At 34.6% G+C, this 25,367-nt stretch overlaps 1 protein-coding gene across 11 annotated transcripts in view; it reads right to left on the reverse strand.

Annotated features, from left to right (window-relative positions):
* Window positions 1–1,875: 1,875 nt before the first annotated feature.
* Window positions 1,876–25,367, reverse strand: part of Slc9b2 (solute carrier family 9 member B2) — a 58,172-nt gene continuing 34,680 nt past the window's right edge. For 4 of the 11 annotated variants that reach the window (XM_048813675.1, XM_048813672.1, XM_048813673.1 and 1 more), the window contains 6 exons: window positions 22,211–22,317; window positions 20,016–20,165; window positions 14,522–14,630; window positions 11,905–12,041; window positions 7,483–7,703; window positions 1,876–2,031 (listed from right to left, as the gene is read on the reverse strand). In XM_048813675.1, the coding sequence (XP_048669632.1) occupies window positions 7,485–7,703; window positions 11,905–12,041; window positions 14,522–14,630; window positions 20,016–20,165; window positions 22,211–22,317 (722 nt within the window). In that variant the 3' untranslated portion in view covers window positions 1,876–2,031; window positions 7,483–7,484. Of the gene's footprint in view, window positions 2,032–3,559; window positions 3,603–5,148; window positions 7,704–11,904; window positions 12,042–14,521; window positions 14,631–20,015; window positions 20,166–22,210; window positions 22,318–25,367 lie in introns of all 11 variants that reach the window. The other 7 variants (XR_007351396.1, XR_007351397.1, XR_007351393.1 and 4 more) reach the window with 7 other exon arrangements.

Consider the following 25,367-nt stretch of genomic DNA (forward strand, 5'->3'; position numbering starts at 1 on the left):
ATTTTTTTCTTTACTAGAATTTAAGACCCATGAGAACATGGATTGTGCTATTCTTTCTTAGTATTTTATTCACAATAATTAAAATAATACCTGGAAAAGTAGGAGAGTCTCCAAAAGTGTTTGATAAATGCTTGTGCCTAAGCATGTTGGCTTCTCTATTTGACACCCATTTGTAGATTTACTAATGTCTGACTTAGTCCAGAATACAACAGTGGATAAATAATGGCTCCTTGGGAAGCCTATCCATTAATTCCATCAATAAATATTTACTGACTATATATTCCACTATGTTCCAGGTACTGTTCAACCTTAGTGTTTAGTTCCCTTCCCAGCAAAATGGGATTTTATTAACTACCTATCTTATGGAAATGTATAAACAGGGTGATTGTGAAAGTAAAAGGAGAGCTAAATGTATGGTACTTTATCTATTACTCTTATGCACCTGCCTCTTTCCTTTGTCTGGTAACAGAAACTTATGACAAAAGTCAACTAAAAAGTAGCATTGTAAATTTTGGTATTCACAGAAGGTAATAAATATGAACATCTTTTTCATAGACACATAGCAATGAAATGTTTGGGGAGTGAATCCTCTATCTGTGATAGTGAGGCTTAACTTTTTGCATTTCTCTCGCCCCAAAATAATTCTATTTAAAATTATGAAAAATCAGAGATTGTGCCACGTGGCTTCCCTAAATGCCAGCCTAGCCAATCGCCACTCCCCACAGCCCAATCTCATCTTTCTTAGGCTCTGTCCGGGCCTGGTGTGATCTTGCATAACTGTTATAAAACTTCTGAATGATGTGCCTGACACCATTTGTGTGCAACAATTGTTCTTTATCCTTCAAAAGCACTGATTTTCAGTGCTGGTCCACTGTGACAAAGCCAAGGAGAACAGCAGGGTTGGGACATTCTCAGGATCAGCAACAAATGCTGAACCCTTCTCCACATCACTGGAGCATGGAAGGTTCGTTTGCAAACATTCACCATGTGTAATAATAGTCTACACTTAATAAAAAGTTTTTGCAGTCAAATCTTGAGTAAAAAGCCTTTCTTGTAAGTACTTGGAAGAGGAGAAAAAGAAAACAGAGGAAGGGCCAGAAAAGGGACATGTGCGTTGAGTCAGGGAAAGGCCTGGAAAGGTGTATTTCCCCAGCCGTCTGGAGCCCATATGTGCTTCTTAGACTGAGGGAAAATTTGTTCTTTGGGGCTACGGAAAGGGAAATATCGGTGGGAGAAGGCCTGGAAAGGGAGAATCCAGAAGAATGGGCGTACCTACAACTTGTTTGGCAACCTTCGCCGGCCCAGGCGCCCAGCAACGGTAGTGCAGTCCACGCGCCTCACGCTGTGGGGCGGGGCCGGCGGCGGTCGGAGGCGGGGCCGGCGGCGGTAGGGGGCGGGGCCAGAAAATAAAGGGCGGGGCTGGCGGCAGCACGTTTCAGTGACATCCCAGCTATCTTGATTCCTCCAGTGCCCTGTGAGTTTATTCGACCCTTTTCTTTAGATGACTTCTGAATATTGACTTATCAAGTTTTAAGTCCAGAAACAAAGTTGACACCGTTGGGCATTTTAGCCAGGAAGCAGTGCCTAGGATTGCAGGGGCCAAAAGTATACCTTGTCAAAATTCTGATTGGGTTTTCCCTGACCTGAAATTAGCTTAAGTATGCCAAAGAGTAATACAACATAGTCTCTGGAGTTAGTGCTACCTGGGTTCAAAGTTCAGTTCTGTCACTTTCTACCAGTGGGATCTAGACGAAGACATTATTATCTTCTTGACCTTGTTTTCTCATCTGTAAAGGATGTTGTGGTGTTGGTTTGAGTACAAATGAGAGAAGGCAAGTATCTGAGACAGGGTTTGGTACAAAGAAAACAATATTCTGTTATCAAAATAAAACCTTTTTATTTTTTGCTCATGAAATCTTATGAGGAAATTTTTAAATGAAATCCATTTTGGTTGAAGGTGGGTCCAGAAGCTTTGGGGTTTGTGTACACACAGTGGTCCATCAAGTTCCTCTAATGGAATTCCCAAGCTTCCTAAAATAGTTGAAAAACCACTGTTATTGAAGAAAGTCCAAAACTTTTAGAAAGACAAACTGTTCTTTCCTATCTAACTTCTGACAATCAAAACAAGTTTTACTACTTAACACTGTATTCTATTTTTTGTAACATTGTATTCTATTCTATGTTTTTTCCTAAAGTTATTTTGTACTCTGGGAATGTTCACTTTCTCTTTTTCATATTTAAGTTTGTTATGGTAGATTCTAAATATCCCCCCAAAGCCCATATGCTAATAGCTTGGTTGCCAGTCCATGGTGCTTGCTATTAGGAGGTTGTAGAAATTTGAAGATGTGGAAGTTAGGGGAAGGAAGTTGTCAGTGAGAGCAAGCTATTAAAGGGAATGCTGGGACCCCTACCCTTTTCCTGGTTCTGATTTTGCTTCCTGGCCTTGAGGGGAGCAGCTTCTCTGCCATAACATTCTGCCTTATCACAGATCCAAAAGCAGTGGGACCAACTAACTATGGACTGAAACCTCTGAAATAGTAACCCCAAATAAATGTTTCCTTCTTACAAGCTGATTATTTCAGGTATTTTGTACAGTGAATGAAAGTGAGTAACACAGGGTCTGACTCAAATTGCATCTCTTTCTTGAGTGACAATAAGAACCCATCTTTATTATAGCACCTTCAACATGGTGTAACTTTCTCAGCAAGGATTGGAATTATTTTCTCTCTCCCTTTACAAAGTAGACAGGGTCTTTGTCTTAGGGTAAGGTAATGACTTGAGCCTGTGGGAAACACAGTTAGATCCCCAAGGATATTGGAAGGAGGAATAGATGGCAGAGCTGGGAGGAAGAACCTGTCCCAGAAGTCTGATGGATACAATAGCACTGCTCTGTGCTTAAGACTCCTGGAGATCTGAGTACTTTAGGATCCATGTGAGGAAGATGAAGGGCACATCAACAAATGCACTTTGAGAATTTCCACCAGGTCAGTGCTAGGCTAGATTTAAGTTGAATGAGTCATCTAAAACAGGTGGTATTTCTTGTTTCCAAAATGGCATGAAGCAATTTCCCCTGTTACAGAGAACTATATAAATGATTTATATGGAAAATATTCTGAGACATTTAAATAGTAATGTCTTTCATTTATTTGAAGACAATATAATGAAACTTTAACAATGGTCTTAGAATTTTTAATCTATCTGATATCCTTGCTTGTAAATAACTAACATAAATTTAAAATAATTAAATCAATTGTATTTAAAAATGCCAAAGAAAGCAAAAAAATTTTTCAGAAATTAGAACCTTACTTATACTGACATTTCCACTATATTTGACATGATTAAAAGTAGCTTTTAAAATATCTTTTACATTAGTAGTTTTCTAATTCTGATTGTACTTCAATAAAATAAAAATTTGATCAATGACCTATTAAGTATAATTTCAATGCCAACTCTTTTTTCTATCACCAGCTAGCTGGGCTGGCGACCTGAGCTGGGTTTACAAAAGCTGCACCAATAACTTAAGAAAACAGCGAAAGAAACACGCAACACACAGAAATACCTTATGCTTGCAGGAATCGGGGACAGCTCTTGACCTTAAGAGTCTGTTGGAAAGAGAGAGAGAGAGAGAGAGAGAGAGAGAGAGAGAGAGAGAGAGAAAGAGAGCGCGCCACCTGAAAATCCTCTATTTACTGGGGAGAAAGACATTCTAGAAATTTCAACCCAAATAAGGCAAGGGATTGGTTTTAGGGAGTTGCTTGGTGATGTCTTGCAGTTAGCAGATTTGACCAACATCTTGGAAAGCCATGCCATCTCGGGGGTGTGTGGGATCAAAGGCAGAGTGAACGAAAAGAACACACACATTCCCAGAGTACAAAATAACTTTAGGAAAAAAACACTGAGGTAAAATAGAATATAATATTAATCAGAGAAGCAGTGTCAGTCCAGTCCCCTCATGCGCTCAAATACTCACAGCTTACACACATAGCCCACGACTGGCTCTCTACACTTTTCTAGCCTTATCTCTCAGTAATTCTCTTTATCAAGTTCAAGTGCTAATCACTATGCTCCAGACTTCACTGTCTTCAAACTTTGCTAATCTTCCAGCCTTCCACATCTTTTTTTTTTTTTTGATCGAACCCAGACTGCACGCATGCCAGGCGAGCGCATTACTGCTTGAGCCACATCCCCAGCCCTGTTATTCCCATCTTTACCTTACTCTTTGCCTATCCATCCTAGTTCTGTCCACTCTGGAAGACCCATGTCAAGTATCACCTCTACGAACCTTATTAGCAAATAAGGCATGTACAAAAGCTGAAATCCAAATGAAAAATTTACAACTTGTTCTTAGTGGGGAAGTTGAGGAACACCTCTTAGAGGAAGGTGATGCTGTGAATTCAGTTTGTTATGTCATCAGTAGTAATTTCTTCAAGTAACTGTCTGGAATACTAATTAACTTATACAAAATACAATTGGTTTAACCAAATAGGAATACTATAAAAAGTATTCAGGACCCCAAAGTATTAGAAATGGAAGTCCATAGAATGTACAAAGGACCAAAGCTTCTTCCACTGTCCAAGGCTTTCCTCTCTCTCTTTACTGTTGGCAGTGGCCTTACCCTGCTGCCTCACACCCCTTTAGCTGGCTAAGTCCTAACATCCTTCGGCCAAGGCCCTACTTTCTTTGGGGAGCTATGCCTAAACTGCACCTAAACCACCTCTGGATTGATTGGATGCTCCTACACTCTTGTAGTTCTGTATAATAGCACTTAAGCTATTTTGTAATCTTTTGTTTGCCTCTTCTACTAAGCTGTCAAATCCTTAAGGAGAGGAACTGGACTAGTCCTGATGGTGTGCCTGCATCACCAAAGACTTTCAGTAAGTACAGTTGCCTTTTTATTTGGGGGTTTCACATCTATGAATTCAACAATCTGGAGATCAAAGATATTGGTGAAAAATCCAGAAATTTCCAACTAGCAAAACTTGAATTTGTAGCATACTGAGTACTACAGTACATGTGAATGAAATGATAGGCAGGCATTATATTAGGTGTTATAAGTAATATAGAGATGACCTAATGTATATAAGAGGATGTGTTTCTGTTGTATACAAATATCACTCTATTTTATATAAGGAACTTAAGTATCCATACATTTTGGTATCTAATGGGGAACTTGAAACTAACTTCCACTGATATCCAGGACAACTGTTATCTGTTGAAGGAATGAAGTTTCAGAGTCTGCAAAAGTAGAGAAACAGGTGAGCATTACATTTATGGTGTCCCACCAAAGTGTACCTAATTAATAAAGTTCAATTTGAGGGCTGTGGATATGGCTCAAGTAGTAGTGCGCTCGCCTAGCATGAGTGAGGCATTGGGTTCGATCCTCAGCATCACATAAAAATAAATTAAAGATATTGTGTCCACCTGAAGATAAAAAATAAATATTAAAAAATGTTCAATTTGAAACACCCATGTGACTTTTGGTATAAATTAATTCCATTCATACTGAGAAAAATACAGAACCAGAGAATAACCAGAGTCAGGCTGACATAAGAATGAACTCTGCTTACAAGAAGTGAATATTAAGTTAGTTAGAAGAGCCATGGTGGAAAGGGCTGGCATTCTGGAGATTAGCTTTGTAGGATTAGAATATTCATAATTCAGTTATTTAATACATATTTAATATCTACTTCAAGATTAGATTGTAGGGCTGGGGCTGTAGCTCAGTGGCAGAGTGCTAGCCTTGCATGTGTGAGGCACTGGGTTCGACCCTCAGCACCACATAAAAATAAACAAATAAAATAAAGGCATGCTGTCCACCTACAACTACAAAATTTTTTTTAAAAAAATTAGATTGTACTTTGAATTCTAGGTCAAAAGGGTTAGTTGGGATATGACAAATAAGCAAAAAACACTTTGGAGATACACACACACACACACACACATATATATACATGCACACATATATAAATTAATGTGTGTGTCATGATAGAAACTTAAACTCTATTTGAGTGTTATTCTTTTAGCAGCGAGGACAGAGATGACCTAGTATTCCTAGAGGAATTTGGGGTGATACATAAAAGCAGAGAGAGCCTGTTCTAAAGTGGGATACAATATGACTTATGCAAGTTCGCCTTTCTTCTCATTTTCTCTGCTGTTATGTCACAATGTCTGGAATTCCCAAGACACAAGTTAATCTTTTGCTTTAGTTACCATCTTTCAAAAACCCCTGATAACATGCAAAAATACATTGTTAAGTATTGTTAAGTAATGTTAGTAAACCTAACACAATGGTGGCTCTGGCCAAGTATTAACTTGCCTTCCCCCTAGGGATATGCATGCTTAGGTAGAGATGCTTCTCAGCCTCCTCACAGCTGGATAATGTCAGCACCAATAGAAAGTAAGAGGAGAAATGTGTCTGACCTCCACATCTCTTCCTTAAAAATAAATGGCTTTACATGCATTTTCTTTTTTTCCTATACCCCAAGGGCTAAAAAAGAGACCTGGTAGAGATCTGTCTTTAACCCAGGTCCTAAGCTAAGGCATGGCAGACCTTCAGGATAGAAAGACATGGGTCTCAGAGAAGCCCCATGAGCTAAGCCCTTTATTAGCATTAACCAACCACCAGTTTCATGAGAGGGAAACAGAATTGTGTTTTGAGAATTTATTTTTTGATTCCCTCCTTATAGCAACTTATATTACCCCAATTAATGTGACATTTCATGACACTCGCCAAGATTTGGAAAATTAGCTCTCTCTTACTAGAGAATTGGAAAAGCCCAAAGATGTGGGCCACAAGAAACAAATAAGAGCTGGATCAGGGAACTGGCACAATTGGAAGGTAGATTTAGAAGGGCCACTGACATGACGACTGAGTATCCAGGTAGGGGATAGATAGGTTCTTTTAACATCTGGATGGACCAAGACCAAGAATCAATGAAGACACTTTGTAAACTTTAAAAATTTTGGTGGGGCCAATCAGTTACAATACTTCATAGAAAGGTACTGAGAAAGGTAAAGATGGAGAAGGAGAAGAATAGTAAGGGCAGAAATTGACAAGCGACTGCATTTTGGTTTTTAAAAATAAAACAGGAAGAGAAGCCAGAAACAACTCAAGTCATGAGAGCTGTGACCATGAATTGTGAAACTGTTACAGTAAGTTAGAACAAGCTATTGGATAGCTGAGGAAGGTACTGAACTTGGTCTCTGCCATGTTGACTTTAAATCGTGGCAGTAAAGTAGATATGTACTTATACAAATTAAGATAAAGGATGAAGGGGTAGCTAGGGGAAAAAAAAGACATCCGTAGATATAGAACATTTCCACTCACATGCTAAAGGCAAGGGCTAAAAATGCTGTTTAAGACAGTAACACTTTTGTTCTATTACATTTTAAATTTAAATATTACATATATGAGTATCCATTCTGATAAAATTGGCTTCTGGGAGAAGCTTTTTATCACTGGGTTCAGCATTTTTCTTTCACCTCTAAACTGGTTGAAAAGTCTCTCCTTGAACCTCATCTTGATTTTGATGTTCAAATTTCTGGAGAAGCTTGGGACCAAGCAAACCAATAAGTAGACTTCCAATTGGGGCTGTGATGAGGATGGACAAAAACGCCACTGTCAACACATCCATTCCATATTCTTCCAACTCTTTCTCTCCATGTGATCTTGCTGTGTCCAAAGCCACAGATCCTATTGCAGCCTATAAAAGTTTAAGGGTAAGGTTGGAAATATAAGACAAGCACATATTTTTAAAAATGACTTATGTTATCATTTGCAAAAACAACATTCTTATTCTTTGGCTCAACTAAGAAAGTTGAATTTGTCTTCTTTCAACACCTACTGCAGCTGCTTTTAATTATCTATAAACTCTGCTCTTGCATGGGGACAGACTGTTGACTCCAATGTACCTATTTGCATAAGGCTTGGTTAATAATAGTCAGTCACCTACATTTCAAAACGCAAGGCAAATATGGACTATTAATCAAATATAGCCTGAAGTGCTATATAATAAATTTCTTTGGAGTGAAGATGAAACTTACTAGTTGTTTCATTCATTTATCTTTGCAAGTGTGAAATTAAAATGATTTATAAAAGGAATAATATTTATTGGAAGATTTAAATGAATAAGTATTAGTTTGGAGCCTGAACTAATGGTTCAAACAGCATGAAACATGAAAGCAGCAGAGACTTTCAAAACTTGAAGTTAATCTTATTAGGTATTTGTTTAACTTTGCCACCAGAGTTGGTGAAATGTTTTATTTAAAATGTATCTCCTAGAGGGTATTATGAAAATTCTCATTTTCTTTTAGAGGATAAATGTATTACTATGAATGTACATGGGGAAAGATGTATTGATCAATGTGGTTAACCTCTTATTCCTTAGCAGAAAAATGTTCACCTCTAAAATAATAAAACAGAAGAGAAAGTATTATACATCAGACACAAGGGCTAGTTGCCCACAAATATCTAAATGTTTCTATTCCCTTCTATAATAAAACTCCCCAGTTTTCTCTGTCCCATTGCTGTTCAATCAGAGAACTTATATTTTTTTCAGCCTCTTTTATACCTAGATGTAGCTTGTATCTAAGTTCTGGCCACTAAGAGATGAGTAGAAGTGATAACTGCTACTTATAAATTGTTCCTGAAAGGAATTGACATATATATTTTATTCATTTCTCCCTTCAAACTGTATTTAAAAAATACTAAAAGCTGGACTCCTGGGTAGAAGGCACATGCCGAGGATTGTGGTCACCTTGACAGGTCTGGAATGTCCTTGCTGGATTGTTAGTAAAAGATTTTTAAAAATCTGTTTTATTTAGTCCCTACACACAAAGGCTCTTTGTTGTTGTGGGTTACTCTGTTCCGTAACTAATTTCAACATTTTATGAATTCCTGGATGTGCTTCACACATTACATTACAATGCCTACTTCTATTTCAGTTCTCTATTGTGTGTTGTTATTTTTTGTATCTTGAATATCTACTGAAAGCTCATGTGTTAGGCAATGCCGGAATGTTCAGAGGTGAGATGATTAGATTATGACAGATGTAACCTTCCAGCTGGATTAATGCATTTAATGGATTCATAATGTGAATGGATTACTGGGTGGTAACTGCAGGCTGCAGGAAAGAGGTCACTGGGAGGCATGTCCTTGGACTATATCTGGCTCCTCTCTTGCTTTTTCCTCTTCTTGGCTGATATGAGCTGAACAGCTTTCTTCTGTCATTCCTTTCTGCCATGACATTCTGCCTCATCTTGGGCCCAGAGCAAGGGAGCCGGCCAAACATGAACTAAACCTCTGAAACCATGATCCCAACATATACCTTTCCTCCTCTAAGTTGTTGTCAGGTAATTTGGTCACAGTGATGAAAAGCTGACTAGCACATGTGTGTATGTGTATGTACATTTTGGGTTTTGTGTGTATGTTGAATTGCGCTTTCAAATACATTTCTTATAGCAGATCACAGACAAAGTTTAAAAACACTAGTATCACTAATATAGAATATGCATATACTAGAAAGTCTTATTTCTTCTGTAGTGCCAACAGAAAAAAAAGAAAATTCTATACAATATAGTCAGCTCTCCATGTCCATGGATTCTGAATCTATAAATTTAATAAATACAGATTGAAAATATTAAAAAATATATATCTGTACTGAATGTGCCTAGTCTATTTCCTTGTCAATAATCCCTAGACAAATAAATAAATATTATTTATTTGTAAATAAGTAAAAATAGAGTATAACCACTTTTCACAGCATTTATATTGTATTAGGAATTATAAATAATTCGGAGATGATTTAGACTATATGGGAGTATATGTATGAACTACATGCAAATACCATGCCATTTTATATAAGGAACTTGAGTGTCTGCAGATGTTTGTATTTAGATGTGGTCCTGAAACCAATTCCCCATGGGTACTGAGAGATGATTGTACTTGCTCCCATTAGACTTACATTATCCAACACATCCTAGATAATTTTACTTATTTTAAATGTTGTTCTGATGGTGGGAGAGTGCTAGCTTTCAAATTTTAACATTTAGAAACAAATCTCTCATACACAAGGTAAAGTCATTATTTTGATATTTATCTATTGAAGTTACTAGAATTTGTATGGAAGCTGAAAACACTGTGAGGGAGAAATTATTCCATTTACTATATTGTGGTATCTCTGAGCCATTATATCTCTGAAATCTTTGAAAGTCTGATGGAATTTTTTTTTTTTCAGGAAGAATACCCAAGCTCAGGGCCACACAAAATCTGGAATATAATTAGAGAACATACACATCTTCCAAAGCCACTTAAATTAAGAGCATCTAATTTTCAGTTTATGACAATAAAAGTTTACATACTTCAATAATTGCCAAATAATCAGGTATAGAACAGTTTAATCTTGTTAGATATAATTAATCTGGAAATACACAATATAATCAGGGATGTATTGCATTGCATTTGCAATAAACATAATCTAGATAGTTCTAATTTAACTAGCAATAATAAGTATTCTAAGGCTTGCTTGATCAACAGTTTCAAGCACCTATCCTCAAGGGCTTTCTTTGTCCGTTGTTCATTGGAGTGCACAAACTTTGTGTCAAGTGATCAAGACACATGTCAGGAAGTTCAGCTAGTTGTGAATTATTAATAACAAGTAATGATCTAGGAAATGAATACAATAGTCCTCCTTTATCTGTGGGGATTATGTTTCAAGACCCTTAGTGGATATAGCCCTGAGCCCTACATATTACCATGTTTTTCTCCCTTTAAGTGAAGAACTTTCACCATTTAAACTAAAGGTTAAAAGAAGTACTTAATTTCTTTGGCATGTTGCAATTGCCAGCATCACTCTCTTGCACGTTGGGGCCTTATTGAGTAAAGCAAGGGTCACTTGAAAACAAGCACTACTGCCAGGAGTGGTGGCACATGTCTGTAATCCCAGCCGCTCAGAAGGCTGAGGCAGGAGGATCGAGAATTCAAATCCAGTCTCAGCAAAAGTGAGGTGTTAAGTAACTCAGTGAGACCCTGTCTCTACATAAAATACAAAACAGGGCTGGATATGTGGCTCAGTGGTTGAGTGCCCCTGGGTTCAATCCCCGGTACCACCACCACCCCACAAAAAAAATTAAGAAAGAAAATAAAACAAGCACTGCAAGACTGAAACAGTTCATGTGACAACTGAGACAAATATTAAGTGACCCCCAGGTGAGTGGATACTTTGGACAAAGGGATGATTTATGTCCCCAGGCAGGACAAAATAAGATGGTGTGATATTTCACAATGCTACTCAAAATGGTAAGTAATTCAAAAGTAAAGAATTGTTTATTTCTGGCATTTTCCACTTAATATTTTAGACTGGGTTGGCCATGGGTAAGAGAAACCACAGACAGTGAAACTATGGATAAAGGAAGATAACTGTAAAGCATTTTTCTGAGGTCTTCTTCAATAAATCTTTTCTCAATTACATATGAAATTTCTGACAAATCATAATTTATTCTAATCTTTTTGACATTGAAGTTTCTCAAAACATTAAATGGGTCAAGCCATTTCTGTTTTACTCTTCTGGGAAGATAATGAAATAAAAAGAGTTAAAAACTCTCACTTTCAATGACTTAGGAAGCTCTAACTTATAAAAATGCAAACCATTCCCTCCTGTCACCACCAGTTTCTAGTACTGTAGGAATTTATTGGAGTTTTAGTTATATTCTGGTGAGCTAAAAAAATTTAAATGAGCCATCACATTTAATCACCAATATACCAAAAATAAACTTTTAAAGAGTGTATTAGTATAAATGCTTCCTAAATCCACCTCAATTATTAATTTTCACAAAATTTAAACAAGTCTTCTTATTTGTCATCTTAAGAAGTCTTATAAAGTGCTAAGACATCCTATCCATCATTACCTGGACTGTGGCCTTCGGAAGCCATGCAAAAGAAATAAATATCTTTTCCTTTATGTTAAAACCAGCAAAACACACCATCAGAAATGTAGTCAAAATTCGTATCAATACTGCAATGCCCAAGGTGGCAACACAAAGGCCTGAAAGAAATACTTCATTTTTAGAAATAACAAAATACTAGTGGAGAAGTTATATCTCATATTTAGTTGTTGATTCAAAATAACACTAACAGCAATAATTTTAAAACATTAAACTATTAAAATATTGCAATGATTAGGCATTATTTATGAAAAAATCAATATTAAGTATTGATCAATTTGTTCAAAAACAGATGTTTCCCTTAGATTAAAACCAGAAATTCAACATATTTGAATTTTTACAAAGGAGATGTGAATGTTATCTCTCATATACTTTTATAGTAAGAGCCACACTTTATTCTACTTGTTTAACAAGAATTTATTAAATGATATCATGCATGACAAGCTTTAAGCTAGTTACTGGGGACACAAAAATGTATCATGTACAAACTTTGCTTCTATGAGCCTTACAATTAGAAAAAGGCAGAAACATAAACATCTAATTCATATATACTATATGATAACTGAAGGATAAACAAATTGGTAAGTATTCATAGAAGTGGAAAAAATAATATTTCATCAAAGTAATTGAGAACTCTTTGCAGAGTATAAAATTAGAGGTGATATTAAAAATATTCATCAGGCAGCATGAAGGGAATGAGCCAATCAGATGGAGCTATAGGCGGCTAGTGTCTTCAACAAAGAGCCACAAGAGTTTCATAAAGAAACCATATTCCAGATTCACAACAGATTCTCCTGCAATGTCTATGTGAAGTTGAGAAGGGATATGTTATTTTTTCAAGTTCAAAGGATAGACATCACAGGAGGGTCTTTTGTGAACCCTCAATATGATTTCTTTATGGAAGGTTTTTGTGGCTCTTTGTTGAAACATATTTCTCTCGGGTATTCAAAAGTGTCTGTTGCCTGCTGCACAAGATACAAAAGATTTGATTTTGGAATGAGATAGTTTACAATTGATGTCACTGGTATAAGTAAGATCAGAGAATTGATAGAGGAATGAAAAGCCTTGGTAGAAACTTTGATGAAGAGCAATGTTTAAGCTACATATGTTATAAATGAGGACTTGGGGGACTCTGGAAAATAGCAGAATTCAATGTAAGAGTGTTTTAAAGAGACATAGCACCAAATGATTTTGAGAAATCAAGTAAAAGAAAGGCAAGATTTAGCAATGAAATCATTCTGAGAACACAGTTGGTTATATGATGGGCCAGAAGTAGAATGAAATGTATAGAGGAAGGGAATGGGAATTTAAATGAAATCTAAGTTTGAAAGGAGGAAAAAAGAAATAATGTTTATAGGTAATGGGCAAGATAAATGAAGAAAAAATACATGTATTTATTTAATTTCAATACATTTTTTCCATGTATGCATTATTTTAAATTGTAAAATACATATAACATCTACCAACTTAACCATTTTTAAGTGCACATTCATACTATTGTGCAGCCAATCTTCAGGACATTTTCACCTTGCAAAACTTAAAAATTTAAAAACTCTGTGCTCACTTTACCCTAACCCCAGCCCCTGACAACCACAATTTTACTTTCTTTATGAATCAAACTACTCTGGATACCTTATATAAATGGAGTCATAATATTATTAATTTTTTTTTTGTTACTGGCTTATTTCACTTAGCCTAATGTCCTCAAGGTTTAACCATGTTGTAGCATGGTGAGAATGGGAGAATATCTTTTTTTATTTTTATTTTTTTAAGAATATCTTTTTTGAGAGAGAAGAGACAGAGAATTTTTTAATATTTATTTTTCAGTATTTGGGCTGGGGCTGTAGCTCAGTGATAGAATGCTTGCATTGAGTTTGATCCTTAGCACAATATAAAAATAAACAAATAAAATAAAGGTATTCTGTCCATGTACAACTACAAAATAAAAATTAAAAAAAAAGATAAGTGAGATTAGAGACTGATTAAATTCTAAAGAGGAGAAAACTGTAACAAGGATATTTGAAGATGCATGAGAAAAAGAAAAGAATCTATATGTGTGATTCAGAAGGCAGTAGCAGGGATGGGACTCTTACTATGGATAGGAGAATATTGTGATGAGGAAAGGAGAAAAGAATGAATATGTATACACATTGCTGTGTGTGAATCAATGTACTTTTGAATTGTTTGAGTGAATAAAAGATTGAGTGAACAACAAACATTTCTGTTCCATGGGTACATATTATAGAACTAACTAGTTATCTTTAAAATTCCAGCCCTTAATCAGATCAGGGCTAGATGTACATTCCTATCCTTCAAAAAAGAATTTTAATACCTGAATTTTCTGGATAGGAGTCAGTAGTGTTTTTTTTTCTTTACCAGGAACTGTATTAAAGGTATAGAATTTACTGTCTGAGATTAACAAACATTGTTTTCTAACCAACCACTCTAAAAGATTCAGATCATAATTAACTTTTTATGTAACTGTAAAAATGGGAACCACTGAACACATAACCATTGAAGATATTTCTCCTGAATATAAAAAGATCTGATTTTAGTACAAGAACCACTTTGAAATTCTTACCAACAGTTTCCGGTCTGAGAGACGCAATAGATACCTCTGCTCCAATCAGTCCAAAAAGAAGTGGCTGAAAAATGTCCCAGGCAACTGCAATTATCTTTTCAACCTCTGCCTAAAGAAAACAAACAAAACACATGCATTTTTATTATGTGAAGCTACAAATGCCAAGAACTTAACTAATTGTTTCAGATTAATTTGATCTGAGACAGGCTTGCTTGCTTTCTTTCCTGTGTATGTGTGTGTGTGTGTGTGTGTGTGTGTGTGTGTGTGTTGCTAGAGATCAAATGCAGGGCCTCTTGCATTGCTAAGTAAGCACTCTACCACTGAGCTACATCCCCAGCTCAAGATAGGCTTTATTTCTGTGACAACTATAAACAAAAGATTAGCTAAGAACAGCAAAACAAGTAAATGAAGATATTTCTAACACAAAAGTGTAAATGGTCAAAAAAACTTAAGATGCTAAGACTCAGAAATCAGAGAAACACAAATTAAAATGATCTTTTGGGAGGTGGAAGGGAGGACCCATCACATAAAAAAAAATATTAAGTTTTCATAATGTCAAGTATTTGTAAGATTGCAAGGAAACTCTAATAGGTAGGAGAGGAAATTGATAAGCTTTTTTATGGAAGAGAAATTAGTATCTGTTAACATTGTCTAAGAATTTACATTGAACAGATATTCTTTTCAATTAACTAATAAGAATCTATATTTTTGGATGACATTTAATGCTCACTGTCATATCTCTTTAAGGATCTGTAATTCCTTATTAAGCAAATTGACAGAGAAAGATTACATTATTTCACTTTTCCCTTCATTTTAATTTTTATTATTTCTGGTATGTTTATTAGGGTGAAGATTCTATTTCTGTTAGCTTATAAATGTTGAATGACAAAGCACTTTAGGGTTTGATTTATTTAACAGTTCTATAGCTATAAAATGCAAAAACTTTATAGTTTCACATCATAAGGAAAGAGATGAACTTAGGTTCAAATCTATCACCATTAATTGCAAGTAGCCTACATCTCAGTACCTTATTTGTAAAATAATAGATTTTTTTTATTGGTTGTTCAAAACATTACAAAGCTCATGACATATCATCTTTCATACATTTGATTCAAGTGGGTTATGAACTCTATTTATATTAAGATTCTTTACCATTGAATGACAAAAACTAGTTCTACTGAAACTCAGGTCCATTTGCTACCCTTCCACACATCTTTAAATTTTACCCTAATTTAATCTTTCTAGTATATCATAATGAAAGCTTAGACTTTAATTGATAATCATAATGATAAAAAAAAGAATGAACGATGCTAACTTTAAGTTGCTTAGTTTTTTGTTGGTGTGACTAATTTTAAGGGGAGTCTTCAAATATATTTCATACATTCAGGACACCAATAAAAGTGGAAAAACTAAAGAGTTTATCAGATTACTTCTATTTCTAAATAGCAGACAAAAGCCACAATTTGTTTTTTTATTATGACACTGGACATGGGCTTATTATATACTGTAAAACTTTAAAATGGGAGAAGAATCACATCTTCTTATGGCTTTTACATAATTTAAAAACTAAAATGATTTTTTAAATAAAATGGAGTCATCAAATAGGCAAAGTACAAAAGAGTTAAGACTACAGCAATAAAAGTTATTATCTGTTGAAGATTAAGGCTACTTTATACATCTTTATACATCATTATAAAATCCTCAGAAATGTAAATCACTTCCAAGGATGGACAAAAGAAGAAAGTTAAGAGAAAGAGGGGAGATTTCTTTATGAGTTAAATATCTACTTGAGTTGATAATTCTCAGATAATTTAGCAATTCATAAAATTCAAAGTATATGAAGAAAAGAAAACCTCATAATTATAAAGGTCATCAAACAAAGCACTGAATTTGAAAACACAGATGAATGAGGGATTTAAAATGGTGACCGTATTTAAATGACACAATTAATGATTATAAGGAAAACTAAGCAGAAAAACATGAGATTGTGTCAGAAAAACACATACATAAACACAATTTTATAAAATGTTTTAGTTTCTTTAAGTATAACAACTTGGGGAACTGCTATCTTCCAGCAATTTGCCAAAATAATAAGCACAAAGTGAAAGAGGAGAGGCACCAGATATATGTTCTCCAGGCCTTTTAGAAAACATGAAGTTGTTACTTTGGTCACATTCCTGGGAATGTGCAAGAAGGATGATATTGTAGACATCAAGGGAATGGATATTGTTCAAAAGGAATGCCCCACAAATGTTACCGCGGCAAAGCAGGGAGCCTACAAGCTGCCCAGCATGCTGTTGGCAATGTAAACATGCAAGCTAAGGTCAAGGTTTTGCCAAGAGAATTAATGTGTATATTGATCATATCAACCCAAGATATCTTTCTGAAGTGTGTGCATGAAGGAAAATGATCAGAATAAGAAGGAAGCCAAAGAGAAAGTAGCTGGGTTCAACTGAAGCACAAGCCCGCACTCCCCAGAGAAGCACACTTCGTGAGAACTAGTAAAAAAATAAAAATAAAAATCTGAGCTTCTGGAACCTATCATGGTATAATAGCTGCAAAAAAACAAAACAAAAAAATCTCCTTGGACAGTAAAATATTTTTCTTAATTGAGTGGAAGTGTGGTGTTCTATCTTCAAGAAATATTTAAAGAAAAAAACAAAGTATAACAACTTAACAGCAATGTTGCTTGCTAAAGTATTGGAGAATTTACAGGAGTGTCATTTCCATTTTCCTATGTAATAGTTACAACAAGTTTTTAGAATTTTTTAAAATAATTTTATTGTTGAGAAAACAGTATTAAAGAAGGCAAATAATTTGCTTGGGATTATACAGCTAGGGGTAGTAGAACTGGAATTAGAATTCCATCTCCATAGCTTAAATCTTATACACTTTCCATTATGTCATGCTGCTTTGGTAGTAGTCAACAGAAATAATAAGGGCTATTATTTACTGAGTATTCATTCAAAGACTAAGTGCTAAAAGCTCTAGAGGATTTCACTTATTCCTCTGCTCGATGAAGATGTTGTTATAATCACTCCCCATTTTAGAGAAAAGTAAATTGAAGCTTGAGAAATTAGATAATTTCTACATGGTCATATAGTAGTAAACTACAGAGTAGAGATTAGCATTAGAAATCTCAGCTCTTAGACTATGTTATCCTATTGAACAAGGAAGAAAAGGATCCCAATTCTGGACTCATTGGTTTGGTGCCCTCAGAAGTAGGAACTTATCTAGGGTCCTAAATTAGAAAAGACATGGAGAGTATCTGCATATTACTGATTCAATAAACATTAGTTTTCTTTCCTTTCTTTAAGGAACCACTTTGATTTACAAAAATGGCCTGTTTTTATCCAGGCTCTGCCACTTACTAGCTATTTGACCTTAGGCAATCTATTAAATATTAATAATCCTTGGTGTACCCATTTGTAAAATGGGTCTAATATCTACCTTTCAAGGTTATTAATGTAAATAAGTGAGATATCTTTAAGGAAAATTTTAAATTATGTGAGAAAAGCTCATAATAAGATATTGATAGGTCTGATGCCACGAAAATAGGAGATCTGAGTGCTGAACAAGATAAAAAAGGTGCAAAAGGTTAATATCATATATTTAGATGTGTATGTGAGTGCATATACTTAATAATAACTTAACAATCAACACTTTATACTTCAGACATACAGATTCCCATCATGGTCTACCTATATTCTAAGCAGATGAAGTTGTAATGAGATAGGTATCACATTATTACTGGTAGAAAAGTAAGCAGATACAATTCTAGAAAGCAGAAACTAACAGACAAAAAAGACCTGTCAATGAAAAAGGGAAAAAATACAAATGGTTAAATACATTTTTTAAAAGGTTCAATTTCATTGTTCATAAAAGAAGCTTAAAAGAAAACAAGATACTACATTTTACCTCTTAGTATGACTAAAGATCAAAAACAACAATATTCAAAGCTAGTGTTTGAGTGTGGTCCCCAGACTAGAAGCATCAGCAAACTTTAAGAATTACCTATAGACTCATTCATACATAAGGTAGAGTCATTATTTTGATATTTATCTATTAAAGAGAATCTTCCTATTATAAACTGAGTACTTATATCATCCCTCATTTTCCTATCACTTCACTTTCCCTGTGGGTGGAGGCAAGGTTATAGGATGAAGGGGTGTGCTGCTGCCTTGCTTCTTTCTAAGGATTCTGCTTTCTGTCCCCCCTGCCAGCCTGGAAGCACTGACCCACTCCTTTACAGAATAGCATGTGATCTTGTCAAGTTCAAATTTATTAAAAAAAAGAATCTGGAAATTAAAATAAATAAATGGCAACCAGACAATTTTCATAATGCATATTGAGAAAATGAATATTTTTAATGTTTTTGAAAATAAGAAAAACCAAAATAATTTTATTAAAATGAAAAAAAAAACTTTTGACAAACTAGCTAGTAATTTCATGAAAAGATCATTAGCTTTACTTATAAAGAAAAATAAATCAAATTAGTAGTGACATATTTTTCACCTCTCAGATTTCAAACTATCTGAAGACTAAAAATTACTCAAATAAAAAAAAGCAGATCCTCTTATATACCATTGTTGGGAATGTAAATCTGTACAACTTTTTAATGTAGAAAATTGATACTCTCAAAAATACAATTATGCATACTCTTTCCTAGAGCAATCCTATTTCTAAAAAAATGTATTCTATAGAGAAACTCAAAGATATACTATATTTTGTTGATTTTAAGACATTTTTACATTTCTGAAATTAGAATGTTATGGTATAGTTTAATTGGTAGTATTTTTCTTTCTTAGTTGTATATAAAATAATGGTGTTTTTAAGAATTGATAATGTCTTAGAATTTAGGAAATATGGTATATGTGAGGATATTTTATTGAAGCACTGTTTATCTAGGCATAAAACTAGAATAACCTAAACATCTTTCAGTAGGAGACTGGTTAAATAAAGTGTGATCTACCCATATAGTGCAATATTCTGCAACCATTAAAACGTAATAATAATAAGGAAAGAGACTGGTATGGTAGTCCATGCTTATAATTTCAGCTATTCAGGAAGCAGAGGCAGGAGGATCACAAGTTCAAGGTAAGCCTGGACAATTTAGTGAGACCCTCTCTCAAAATACAAAAACAAAAACAGGGGTTGGGGATATAGCTCAGTAGCTGAGCCCTGCCCTAGCATGTATGAGGCTTTAAGTTCCATCCCTAAAACCACAAAAGATAATAAAAATAAAATAAACAGAATAAGGAAGACATCAGGATAGTATGACCATGATCCATTTTTAAGTAAAGCATCAAGTTTAAATTAATATGTAAGGAGGGAAAAGGATATGCATGTATGCACTGAGTATACATTTGCATATGGACAGAAAATAACTTTCATGATTAAAATTTTGATTAATTTAATGTTAAGAAAGTATCTGAAAAGAAAAAAATTAGTCTGGCCAAAAAGAACCATTAGCCAGATTTAAAATGCTGCTCACCTTTTTGTTGCTCCATCCCATGCCTGCAAGGAAAGCCATGACCAATGTGCACAGTCCTCCTGATCCAGGAAATCCAAAGTTCACACTGCTGAACACAGCTAGCACAGAGAACCCCAAAACCAGGAATGCCCTCTTCCACACAAGCTTGTCCTTTAAGAGAAAAATGCTGATGTAGCTCAATTATTTCAAATTGATTTTTAATTATTGATTCAAATAACCGATTGTTAATTATTTATTTTTCCATATCCACAATGTAGAGGGAAATGAAAATGTCCATTTCAGTGTATGACATTTATTTTCTCTTCCTTAATAAACAGAGATACCAATGTAAGATCCTCTTTTAGGAACACCCATTCTCTTCCTCTGCATTTATCAATGCAGAATTTCACGAGGCTTAAGACAGTGGCACCAAAAAGTACATGGGCTTTGGGGCCAGAAAGAACAGGTTAAAAGTCACTTTTTTATATCATTGGTTTAACTTTTCCAAGTTCTGTTTCTTCATGTCTGAAAGAATGTACATCAATAGGGTTTTTGTGAAACTTAAAGGTACAACTTTATTATTTTCAGTCTCTCTCTTTAATGGATGCTTCCTTGGGTTTTTTTTTTTTTTTTAAATTCTTGAATACCAACATGCTTTAAGAGCCAACAGACTGAGACAGTAGTTGTTTGTTCTTGTTATTGCCAAGTGTAAGAACTGTGCAGTTTTTTCCCTTTCAAATTTCTTTGTCACTTTAGAAAGTAGGCCTTTAAAAGTGATTGATGGGGAGGCATGCAACTCTGGAGATAGATTACCTGAGTTCTTTCCCAGCTCCACTATTTTCTAGATACATGACCTTGTTCTCCTTACTTACTTCCCTAAGCCTCAATTTTCTTATCAGTTAAAAGTTTATATTAATAGTACTCTCTTTATTGATTATTGTGTGGACTGCACGAGATGAGCACTTCCCTACAGAATGTTCAGTGATGACAGAAATGTTCTGTCTGCCCTGTCTATAAAAAATGATGTATATCTGCTACAGTCACATGTATCTATTGGCTGCCATATTGAACAGAGCCCCTAGATGATTTACTATGCCATTTTAGCACAGTAAGAAACAAATGTAAGCTGTCATTTTTATTTTATTGTGCAATTAGAATAATCTTATAAGGAGCTAGGGATGTTGCTCAGTAGTAGAGCAATTTCCTAGCATGCACAAAGCTGTGGGTTCAATTCCCAGTACCACAAAAAAGAGAATAAAGAATAATACCATAATATCTGCATTCATAAAATTCTTTACAGATATTTTTACTTGAAAGTTTTTGAAGTGCAATAAAAATTTAAATCCGTATATACTCTGATATGGTACCAGGATTTAACCTGGGATGCTTTACCACTGAGCAACATCCAGCATTTTTTATTTCTGAGACAGAGTCTCACTAAGTTGCTTAAGGCCTCACTAAGTTGCTGAGGTTGGCTTTGAACTTGAGATCCTCATATCTCAGCTTCCCTAGCTGCTAGGATTATAGGCATGTGTCACCGCATCCACCATTATTTTTATTAATTAAATTTATTTATAGTTGTTAAGTTTATGATTCTATTCAAAATACTCTGAAACTTCAGAATAAGGCCAATTTATAGAAAGAACATATTTTCATAGGTTTATCTGCTCAACAAGAAATAGGAGAAGAAAACAAAACATTTGTTTCTCATTAGGAAATAATTGTGTATAGTCAAGAACTTTGATCTACTTGAAAAGAAATGCTTTATTGTATTTTAATAAGATGTTAAAAGTCTTATCTATTTGAAAATATTAGAATCTAAGATATTTTGATACTAAAAAAGAGGATCCAAAAAAAGCCATCATATAATCTTAACTTAGTTGAATATTATGAAACTTCAAAAAACACGCATATCTTATTATTTTGGAATTGATGTTATTTATTTTAATGTGAAATTCAAAATGTACATAATATATTTTATATAATATAATGTATTCATATAAAATACAAATATAACCCAGGACTGCATTAAAATCTCATATATTTCAGCCTTCATCATAAATTTCATGAATAGCATAGACATAGCAATAAGCAACTTTAAAAAGATGAACCATTTTATGAAACATGTCCCTCATATCCACTTTAAGGGAAGTATTCTAAAGTGTTTTTCTAGTGACATTTTAGAGTGTAACTTTCCTACAGATTAATTCTTTCACCTGGTCACTGCTTGGAAAATACTGATTAAAAAATCCAAGAAGAGATCCAGTTGCCACACCAATTACCACCTCCAAGATACCTCTGAGGACATTAAAAACTGTGGAGCCTGAAAAACACAAAAAAGAAAAACTCCAGAACTCTAAATCCATAAAATACACAAGCTTTAGACCACAACCACCAACATAAAGCACCTAAATATGTGGAACGAAATTCTTACAAACATGTCCTACTCTTTACATTCTTTTTCTTAAGTAGCTGATTCTTTTTTTTTATATTTTCTTTTTAGTTTTAGGTGGACACAATATCTTTATTTTATTTTTATGTGGTGCTGAGGATCGAACCCAGCGCCTCACGCATGCCAGGTGAGCGAGTGCGCTACCACTTGAGCCACATCCCCAGCCCCACTCTTTACATTCTTAAATCTAAGTGTTTTTAAATGTCTAATAAAATGAGTCTATCTTATAAGAGTATTCAGATTATTGGGAATCAATTTCAAAACAAGCATAAGGTATAATTTATGCACTTCTTTATGTTTACCTTATCTACTTAAAAGGCCTGACAAATTGTGAAAAATTCAATTCATGACTCAGACCTAGCTTGCTCTACTACATTATATGTATAGGCAAAGGGAGTAAACAGATGTAGTTAAGTTTTCAAATTACCACTTAAGAGCTGGATATTAAAAAAAAAATTAACAGATAGACATTGATTTTAGTAGCTCTGATTTGTATGGAATATCGTAACTTAAGGACCTTGTATGAACTGGGGATGTAGCTCTGTAGTAGAGCACTTTCCTTTTGTGTGTGTGTGAGGCCCTGAGTTGAACCTCCAGTGTTGCAGTGGGGAAAAGAGAATCTGGTCATTAAAATCAAGAACTGTCTTCGTCTTCTAAAATGTTTACTCTAAAAATAAATCTGAAATTATTTTTGAAATTTCCCCTAGAAGGCTCTTTGTTGCTTAACCTCTTTGAAATATTATAATAAAGCAGTAAACAGAACCTACATTTCTCCCCTCACAGCAAATAGGATTTTGGAAACTGATTTTTAAAACAATCTTTGTTAGCACATTGTATAGAAAATTATATTAAAATTGTCCTACACATCAGCAATTCTTTAATACTGTCCTAAAGGAAATAATTGTACTTCTTATTGTGACTTCTTGTGATTATGGCAATCACTTATCTTATTTAAAAAGAATTCCCTCTGATGTAATTTTATTTAGCTAACGTATCTCTGCTAGGTAAATGGTGTGCCTTTCAAAAGCCTCTTGCTACAATAGCAGCATTGTGCTCAAGCTGTTACCATAAATAATGTATTCTAAGTGAAAAAAAATGTATCAAATACCACTGTTAATCATTATAGATTTTATACCAAGTTTTTGTTTGTTTGTTTGTTTTTTATAAAATGTGGGGTGCAATCATTACTCAAAACTTTTATTTTTAAATTGTGCTAGTATTACTTAAAAATCATTTATTACTAAACTTTTTGATGCATGATTAGGATGTATGGAATACTTGTGAATATATGTTAATGCAGTAGCAATGACTATGCGGTGAAATACAGTACCTAATTAGTTTCAGTCTTTTGTAAAATAAGGTCTTTATAAAAAAAAAAACCTATCTCAAAATTAAAAAAAAAAAAAGGCTGGGGATGTGGCTCAGTGTTTAAGCACCTCTGGGTTCAATCACTGGTATTAATACACACACACACACACACACACACATACACACATATGTACACACACACACACACACATTGGGCATCTCCCCTGAAATTTCTAATTCAGTAACCTATCAGGGTTCAGATCCAAAAGATCAGAGGACCAAATTTAGGGGGTAAGGCAGATTAACATGACAGAATCAGCTTGGAAGGTTCTTGAAGTTATTACATTCTTCCCCTCTGCCCTCCCCCAGAATATAAAACCCCCGACCTGGACCCTCTTCTCAACTCCATTTCTCACCTCATCCCCTTCTTCCCAGTCCTCAGTGTGATGTTAATGCAGACTCTGCTCAAAGCAGTGGTTCCTCATCCTGGCAGATCTGGTTTCCATTCCCAAGAGTTCTGGTTTAATTGGTCTAAGGTAATGTCTACATAACAGTATTTTAAAAGAATATTCCCCAGATAATTCTAATGTGCTTTCAAGGCTGAGAACAATTGTTTTAAAGACATATACCAGGAAAGCAGCCAGAACATGGTCTGCATAGGTTCAGGAGAGTTAAAATTAAGACAAGAATGTCAATTGGAACTCATAGGTAAAAAGAAAATTTTTAATTTTTATTGGTGCTTGAACAAGAAAGTAACATCATGAAAATAATGTTTTGAAAAGATGATGTAATTTACCAGGACTGGAGGAAGGCTGACTCTGAAATATAACAAGGGGTGAGGTTCTAGATAATCTGTATGAATCATATATAATCATAAAATGGAAAGATAACTGTAGGGATTGAAGAGAATGAGAATAGCAAATTTTCAAAAAAGTATTTTTACTGAAGAATCTGAAGCTAAACTTAGGCTATAATTACACTCTGTCAATAATAGGAGGTTACAAATTTTATTTTCCAATTTTTGCAAAAGATTAAAAAAGAAACTTAATCTTGTGCTATGTCAAAGGATAATAAAGGTGTTGAATCTCTTCTTAGCCTTTTGCCTAAGATCAAGTGTAGTATCTGTTAACATCCTTTCAGTAAAGGTATTAAATAACAGCAGAGAGGAATGCCTTCAGTTTCTCTTTTGTTACTACTTGAAACAAAATACATCCATTGCAGTATGTATTAATATTAGTATGCTACCCATTAAAATCATTGCTTTTATTTTTTTTGTGTGTGAAATCTCTAGAATTAAGTTTTCCTAGATCTCTCCAAGGAAGGCTTTAAACTTGCTTGCACTGGCTGCTCACTCCTTGGGCAATCTGTATCTAGAGGGAAGAAGTGAATAAAGATACTTCGGTGCCTCTCTAGGTTCAGGACTTTTACCCATGTTTCCCCGAATTTGAATTTACCTCATGCAAATATGCTATGCTTCCAACATTTTAACCTATGTCTCTCAAGAATGAGCGACCAGGGGCTGGGGTGGTGGCTCAGTGGTAGAGTGCTCGCCTAGCATGCATGAGGCACTGAGTTCGATCCTTGGCACCACATTAAAAAAAAAAAAAAAAAAA

Source organism: Marmota marmota, unplaced genomic scaffold, assembly GCF_001458135.2.
Source record: "Marmota marmota marmota unplaced genomic scaffold, marMar, whole genome shotgun sequence".
NCBI classification, from domain to species: Eukaryota; Metazoa; Chordata; class Mammalia; order Rodentia; family Sciuridae; genus Marmota; species Marmota marmota.